Raw genomic sequence first — 8766 nt, 5'->3', positions numbered from 1 at the left:
GGGGGGGAGAGAGAAAAGGAGGTAATTGCCTACACCAATAACAAGAAACCTTTTTTTCTTCAATTTGGTTTAAAATTCATCCAAATGAGCAATGATGGTCTGTATATAAGTGATCATGTTTCTTATATCCGCTGATATTGGAGGACCTAAACTAAGATGCAGGTTGGGGTAATTATATGATACAAAGCAGACTTCAAATATCTCAATAAATCCAGGAAACACAGATCTGCCAGAGACAAAGGAAAGAAAAGAGCCAATATCAGGTAAAGGTGACCCCCAATTATAAAAGACATAGCATGCAGCACAGGATTTGGAGAGAAAAAACAAAAAAAGAGAAGAAAAGTAGCAGTATAGAACACAACTTTTTAAGATTTGGTAGCTTAAATAGTAGCAATATATATATGTATATTCAGAAGATTAAGAACTAATAAGTAAGGTTCTTTACCTAGTCCTAGGAAACAAAAGTGTTTGACTTTCTAAAATCATTGCTAGCAAATCAAGGGGTCTTTTCCTTGAGTTCTAATATTGCTCAGGGAAAATAAGAAATAGGATCCATTGCAGGAGGCAAAGATTGTTGGTTTCTGATATTGAAGTCCTGAAATATATTCAATCTTGCTGAGAGGACATGGATCAGAAATGCCACTCGACAGATAGCTAGTTAGTTGGAGTAGTGAATCTTAGGGCTACTTGAAGTAATTAACTAATGAAACAGAAACCAAGTTTTTCCCGCACATTAAATGCTAATTGGTAATAGGTTATCACAAGATTGTTCTGTAAGCAACACAGAGGAGAAGTAAGGGTCAGAAAACCATTGAACTCCAAAAGCCTAAGCAGTAAGGCAAAACATGAATCAATCCAACATGTGCAGCCCCATCTTGCATACGAAGAGGTAGATACATGCAAAGATAGACATCAAAAGGTATAGCTCTGTGCAGCACCTTGCAAAAAATAAATGGAAAATATGCACTGGAGATATTTGAGTCCAAGACCTTCAGCAATCTGCGAACTGAACTATGTTGACAACCATTGGACCCTAAAACTTGAACTAATAGAGCAGACTAACTATATATGTAAATCTGACAACATCGCCCAAGAAGTGTACTGAAAGATGGTACAAAATGTGCATACCTGCATCTTGCACTGAACCAGAGATTTTCTTCCACTGTCAAATTGCCATGCACAATATCATCTTGTGGAACAAATCCTATAATTTTCTTATATGAGTGGATAGATTCCATCTTTCCATTTACAAGAACCATACCAGTCATGGTGCACCCTCTCACTTTTCCTAACAAAGCAGAAAGAAAAGTTGTTTTTCCTGCTCCAGATGGACCCATGACAGCTGAAACCCTGCCGGGTGATATTTTCCCAGTTACACATCTTAAAAGATGTATGTTTTTCCCTTTCAATGTGAGTGTTAAATCTTTAAAAGCAACCTCAATTGGAGGCCTCTTTTGGATTTCAATTTCACCAGCCATTTGTATAACCCCAGAGAAGGTTAGGTTTGCAGTCTGCTCCTGTAAAGCCTTTTCCTTCTCAATTTGACCATATGCATACTTGAAAATCTGACTTTGGGTATGCAACTGCTTACCTTTTGGTGCGTGCTTTTTAATATTTTTATCACCTATCTCTAGATTGAAGCCTTCATTACTATCTGGGTCATTCTCAATAGCATGTAACATTTGTGTGAGGTTGTTTTTTTCCTTTTTTTTCCCTTTAGATGTTGCAGCTTCAGATGCACCTACCGAATTTGGTGGCATAGGTGGCAAGACACCATCTGTTCCAGGTTTAGCTTGTCCTGTTCCTTTTATCTGGCCAGAATGCCTGGTGGATTTTCTGCGAGAAAATGTACGTGAAAACTGTGTTGACAGTCCAACAGCATGCTTCTTAGCAATGTCCTTTGCAGATTTCCATTTTTCACGTGCTTGTGCTGTTTCTCTCACACTTTGAACAGCCTTTTCCCTGGATTTTGCTTGTCTTTTCTCTCGGGTGGAAAGTACTTGGTCGGTACAGTTATATATAATGAGAAGAATGACTATTATTGCAGCCTGCATTGACAAGTGAAGGTCACAATTATGATGGTTGCATATGTAATTAGTTCAAAAGTCATAGCATGGATACAGAAGATTTTAATTTATCTCCTTCACAATATTTTTGGAAAACACAAGAGATACACTGTTAAGCTTTTTTTTTTCTTTTTTTTTTTTTTTTGAGAATGAATACTGTTAAGCTTTTGAAATATAGTAATGCTGTGCAAATTATGTTCATCATCTCTTCACTTTGAAGAGGCAAGTGAGACCACTCACAAAAAGCATGATACCATATGCAGTAATATTTTGATTTTCTGATTTTGCCTTACAACTTGCCATTTTGAAACATCCTGCAAGTTAAACAATAATGGTTACCATCAACTAACTAAAATCAAAAGCAGACTAGTGTATAGTTAGACTCCAGAGGATATGCTACAATAGATAATTATAACATCTTCCGACATCTGGCACGATACTGACCTAAAAAACATTTGTCACGTGTGTTGTTAACATTTGCTATAGCACTTGCAAACTGGCAATATGTTTATTTTGAAAATGTACAGATGTGATCATCAACAAATTAATACAACAAAAAGTAAAAATAAAAAATAAAAAAAAAGGTTGACAAGAGTTCCACAAAAGAAAACAGCATCAGAGCACAGAATTACATCATGTGCAACTTTGCTAGGAATGAAACAACTAAGAAACAAGACACCTAGACAATGCTGCCTTCCAACCTATCATCATTCAACAAAGAGTATCTTATAACCCGCAAAAACAGACCAAAACCAGACAGGACCCTACTCTCTTCCAAAAGCTTCTCCACCCTGTACCATATGCAGTCTTCCAAAATCCTTCTATTTTCTTTTCATCCAGAGCACCCAGATGACTATATGACAGCCAAGAGTCCAAGACACTACAATACCATAGAACTTTGGCCTCCAGCCCTACAGGCAGTTAGTTGTAAAACATGCCCAATACCACAAGAAATTGAGCTTTTAATTTCAGTGTTGACCAAACAATAAAAAGACTATTGCAACTCACAACCCAATCCTAAATACACCCAACCTCAACTTTTCTACACTACTCCTGTTCCCCTTGCACTCAACTTCCCTGTGCTCTCTTTTGGTGAGTTGTCAACCCTTGCAACCCTTGGTTTTCTTGCATTCTATTGTAAATCCACTCTCCCTAAGATTTCACGCTTTTGACTCACAGACACACAGTCATAAATAACTGACTTTTACTACTGTAATAATTAAAACACTAAGTATCGAAAAAATGCTAATTACCGGGGACAAGTATGTCAAAAAATAGCAAGTAAAAAAAGGGAAAAGAGAAAAACTATCTGCCTTCTCTCACAACCAGTACCCATCATCTGGTTGTACCCGTCTCTGTATGTGTGTGTGCGCGCGCGTGCAGGCCTTCTCCACTAATGTTAACCTTTATTAAGGTGAGGTAACATATATATAGTTAGCTGTAGACATTCCTTATTGAACAAGGAATTTCGAACTTGAGATTTTCTATAACTCTCAAACTGGACTTTACCCAGACTCCCAGTTCACGTTTGGTACTGAGGACTACATTGCACCTCCTTATTTTTTGAGACTGTCATGGACTCATGTGGACTGCCTTAAGTTGTCCTAATATTAACTCATGTTTGGTGTTGCACAGGATTAGAGAGTAGTTTGCCTGGTTTATGGTTTAGAATAGAAGGATGGTGTTATCTAAGGATGACCAATTTGAGTACCCACCATAACACCATCTAAGGAGGCCAGAATGAAAGCAAGGTGTTCTGTACCCAGTTACACAACTCCACAAGACGATTAAGTTGAAGACAGTATCAGTGCAGGGTGGGGGTCATGGGAAACGGATGCCAACAATATCCTAGACCCTAGTAAACAAGTACGCTTCTATCACATATCTGATATAACACTTTTACCTTGCTGCCTTCCTTATGGAGTAACTGTTTAGTTATCTATTCAAGATTTCCATGTCTACAACTATAATAACATTTGGAATCAAACTTCAGATGGCCAGTCTCGAAATTAGATGTCCCTAATTGAGTTTTTCACACTTAGAAGAAGAAAATGACAAGTTGAGGTCCTGGCCATCTATTCAAAACAAGAGTGCTAAGAAAAATGAAAGTCTTCCTGAGAAACATATGTGCAAAGAAAAACATACCTTCCTGAGATGTGGAACCCAGCCTGCAATAATGTCTGCAATGATATGCAGAAATTTTAGCATCGCTACAAATTAAGTTAGCAATAGAAGGCTTCTTATTTTGGTTAGGGACTAGATGCCACCTATGCATTCATCAAACAACAGTCGAAAATAAGAAACCCTAGGTTTTTTTTTTTTTTTTTTTTTTATCAGCAACCCAGGTTTTGACAATGCAAAAGCACACAAAAATAGAAAAAGAAAGAAAGAAAAAACCACAACTTGCAAATTTAAGGACAAAGTGCTAGAAGTTTGGGATAAATATCAATACCCACTACTGCAAGGATTTGTTTGGATGCTAGACGGACAGTATGATCCACCCGAACAGAATATCTCTTTAGAACTCAAGACATCAGCCCACCTATCTGCTCCTCCACAACTATGGTTCTTCCCTGAAGGTACCTTATAACGGTATCTGTAGAATATTTCTGCTGATAAATATTAATGTATGCTAAGCATAAGAAGCATGGCGAAAGAAAGAGAATTTAAAAGGAACACCAAAAGCTCCAAAATGAATATGAACTCACGGCTTGCATGCACCAGTAGTACTATTGAGCTTTGCAAGTGGGCAGTAAGCACCTTTTGGGCAAGCTTCACAGAAAAGTTAAAAAAAAAATGGAGTCAGGAACACCCAACCATGTCAAGGACTACTATAGGGTTCTGTATTATATATTTTTTTACCGTATGCAAGAAATGAACATATATAAATGAGCATTACAGTATCTATGAAGAAAAAAATAAACAATAAAGAACTATAGAAGCATCAACATATAAAATTCATTTTATTACAGAATTATTGCCACATCACTGACCTCATTATTCAGACATAATTCTTTAGATGGCATTCTTGACAATTGGAAAACTGTTGTGTTTTAGTTATCTTGGTTTTTTTCTGGTATTTTTCTTTATGCTATCTTGATTTGTAGTATAGATCTTTTAGCTAGCATTCTCACTGGACATCTTGTCCCCTGCATCATCCTTGTTTTTCAATATATTTGTCATCAAATACAATTACAGAATAATTTCCATTTCAGAAATAAATGATTAAACAACACTTTGGTGGCCACTGAGGTCTCTCAAAAGTGTTATCTTTAATTACTAAATAATTACACCTTTGATGTTTAGTTCCCAACGTCAGGTGCTATCTGCACTCTATTAAATTCTTTAAGTGTGATGGACGGTATATAAATTGATGGAAAACCTTATATGACGGACCAAATATATGAATATTAGTTTAACCATAGTCCTAATATTAATATTGATAAAAGTCGTAGGAACTTCAGAGATATTATATAAACAACAAGAAATCAAGAAACATGTTAACCAGTTACAAATAGAAATGTTAAGAAAGGTAAATGTTTAACAGGTTTCAAGGACTTACGGATCATGCAAGTAAGACCATGAGGGCAGAAAAAACCCTCACAACAAGCTGCACATTTCGTAGTTCTACCAGGGATATAAGTTTTATTTTTCATTTCAACTTTCTCAACAGTTCCACAAGCCCACCCAGGTTCACATCCAGGATTCCATGTAGACATATTACAGTTCTTATTCGGTTTCAATTTATTGCTTTTCTTGACATCTGTTAAACTTTCAGCATACAGCGATAATTCTTTAAAAGTGCACAACCGCTGCATAATCTCTTCCATTGATCCACCTTAAAACAACATCAGAAACTGGATTTAGATGAAACTAGCTGAACTGGTGATTGAATTATTGCGAGTGGGATACATAAAAAAAGATAAAGAAAGAGAATGTTCAAATGGGGGGTTTGCACTGCTAGGACTTCTAATTTGATCCTTTGTTCCTTAAAAAGTGATGCCAAAGTACAGTTTCCATCAATCTAAGAATATAAAGAAAGAAAGCATATGACTTTAAATGGTCTTCATGTCAACTAAAAAGGCAAAATAACAAAAGCTCCATTAACTGTTTTCAACCGTTGTTTCTTATTTCAAACCATCCTACAAAACTTGCTTGACGAATTTAGTTAAGAAAATTTTCCAATTGCCAGCAGCAAAGAACCAACGCAAGACAAATTGAATATAGTATTACATATATCCAAGGAAAAGAAAAACAGAGACTGATACCAAAAAGAAACCTAGTACCCACTTACTCATAAAAATGCGGAATTGCTACCATCTCCTAATCACTGTACACTAGGTGACCCATATTCTGTTCGCAGTTTTACAACAACAAAAAACGATAGCTAATATGATTAGTGTTTTCTGCTTTCTATCTATCTTCTAACAAAACTAGATTCAAAGTATTTCTCACCAACCATTGCAATAGAACTATTTGACATGAAATTTTCGTACACCCTCACAACCTAAACCGGTTTCTCCGAAAAGTAAGAACGGTGATAATGACAAACTCAACGAGATGGTACCAAATTTTTTGGCGCAGTTGCTAATGAATGTTGAATCGTCTGAGAAATTGAAAGCCCCATTCCAATCCTTGTCTCTGCATTATAACAATAAAGATAAATAGAAACCTAAATTTTGATTCCGAAAAATCAAATCAAATCAAATCACAGAAAAAACACTAACACGTCAATGACGCAGAAGCTAAGCTTATCCTTGAGCTCATCTTTGAGAATGGGAGTGATGTTGGAGAATTGATTCAATATGGCACTGGTGGCCAAGCTGGCATACCCGTCATTGCCTCCTCCGCCGCCGCCACCGCCTCCTCCGTCGTCTGCGTCTCCGCCGCCGGTGTCACCACCGACGCTGTCGGCGTCGCCCATGCCGGCGCCGAGGTCCTGGCTGAAAACGGGCGGCGTGGGCGGCCAGACGAGGGTGAGAGCGAGGACATGGAGAAGAACCCTAAGAGAGAGGATGAGGTGGTCTCTGGTGACCATATCGAGTGCCTGAGAGAGAATGCGATGATGATTGGGTTGGTTTGGTGTGGAGGATTTGAATGGGTGGGTTTGGGTTTAGGGATTTGGGAGGAGAGGCCATGAGAGAAAGAGAGCGAGGAGATTGCGGGGGAAGAAATGGCGGGGAGAAAGATTTGGCGAAGGAGAAGGAAAGAGAGAGAGAGGAGGAGGAGAAAGAAGTTGGTTGGAGTAGGGCTGGGCGTGTGAAAAAAATCATCCGAATCGAACCGAAAAATCGGATCGGATAACCGAATCGAAATATTTGAGTCAAAATAAGTAATGAACCGATCTGGATCGATTTAAATCGGATTGAATCCAATTCAAACTCTTAAACAAACTGAAAATAACCGAACCGACCTAAATTATATAATGTGTGTGTGTATATATATAAGGGCAAATAACACAAAAGTGTCATTTGAAGGTACAAATGATAAAAAAATAATCATTTGTTCCACATGTTAAAATGGTAACCCTAAATGTTATCAGATGATAAAATAGTTACTTAATTATATATAATATGATGTAATGGTTGTGATTAAGTGTCAATTATGATAAAAAAATACATTTTTAAATTTTATGGATTTACGGTTCTACCATTCTGTTAGTTTCTCTCGTTCTCTTCTCTATCCGGTACGCTTTCTCTCAGCTCTTCTTTATCTCTCTGTTACTGCTTTCTCTCTGTACCCGATCTCGATCTCTCTCGATCTCTCTCTCGATCTCGATCTCGATCCCGTCGGCGCCACCTGAGTTTCATCGTTCGTATCTGTGACACGGTGGCTCCATCAGTTCCGGCATCCACCGCCTTCCAACGCAAAAGAGGTCGATGATTTGCTCAGACACAATGTTTTGATTTCTTTCAGTATTTTGATGTTTTGATTGATTTATTTCTGTGTTTAATCGTTACAATTTGATATGTTGTCGATCGGTGAATTCTAGGGTTCATAGGAATTTAGGGATTTGTAACTCTTTGACTCAATCTCTGCTATATTCCCAGCCTCTCACGAATTTAGTGATTTTAGTGTTTGAAAAAGTGATTTGTTTGCATTGTTTTGCTTATTTTGGTTGTTTGCATTGTTTTGCTTATAGGTGTCATGAGGTACTATGGACAGTAACTATACTGCAAAGCTTGTGTACTCTGGTGAAGGAGCAGCAGTTTCATTTGATCAAAGCGTCTCATATATTGATTTTGCTAATTCTGTACGTGACCGATTTCCGGTATTGGGCAGAAGCATTGTCAAGCTGAGGTATACTGTTTTTCCTGATGTTGTATCTTATCGTCTTGAAAATGAAGATGATATGAAGATGATGTTTAGAGTTTTGGCCCGTTATAGTTCAGATTTTGTTGATGTGGATGTGTGCTCTTTTGATGTTAGTGCTTCTGGTTCTGAAAGTGTGTTGAGTAACAATGTTAGTGAAGAGTCTAGCGTTTCGTTTGATGAAATGATTATTTAGGATGCTACAAACCAGAGGAAGCAAAGAGGTATTGTAGCAAAGGTGGGAGAATTATATCAAATCAAAGGACCAGAAGTTTCAAGGTGGTGTGGAAGAGTTTAGGTTGAAATTGCGTATGTATGCAATTGAGATGGGATTTGAGTACCGGTATGTTAGAAATACTAAGAAACGTGTTGTTGCTTATTGTTCTAA

General features: G+C 37.5%; 1 protein-coding gene across 1 annotated transcript in view; it reads right to left on the bottom strand.

Moving 5' to 3' along the window:
* The window catches only part of LOC101312807 (ABC transporter G family member 28-like), a 10970-nt gene extending 3866 nt beyond the window's left edge, over nucleotides 1-7104 (bottom strand). Inside the window, exons 1-8 of the mRNA XM_004293042.1 lie at nucleotides 6794-7104; nucleotides 6634-6707; nucleotides 5629-5904; nucleotides 4775-4838; nucleotides 4519-4662; nucleotides 4212-4246; nucleotides 2307-2380; nucleotides 1129-2048 (exon numbers count right to left, since the gene is read on the bottom strand). Of these exons, the coding sequence (XP_004293090.1) occupies nucleotides 1129-2048; nucleotides 2307-2380; nucleotides 4212-4246; nucleotides 4519-4662; nucleotides 4775-4838; nucleotides 5629-5904; nucleotides 6634-6707; nucleotides 6794-7104 (1898 nt within the window). The remainder of the gene's footprint in view (nucleotides 1-1128; nucleotides 2049-2306; nucleotides 2381-4211; nucleotides 4247-4518; nucleotides 4663-4774; nucleotides 4839-5628; nucleotides 5905-6633; nucleotides 6708-6793) is intronic.
* Nucleotides 7105-8766: the final 1662 nt, after the last annotated feature.

Source organism: Fragaria vesca, linkage group LG2 (genome assembly GCF_000184155.1).
Source record: "Fragaria vesca subsp. vesca linkage group LG2, FraVesHawaii_1.0, whole genome shotgun sequence".
NCBI lineage: Eukaryota > Viridiplantae > Streptophyta > Magnoliopsida > Rosales > Rosaceae > Fragaria > Fragaria vesca.
Note: the sequence above shows the minus strand (reverse complement) of the source record. Positions and strands in the feature narration are given on the sequence as shown.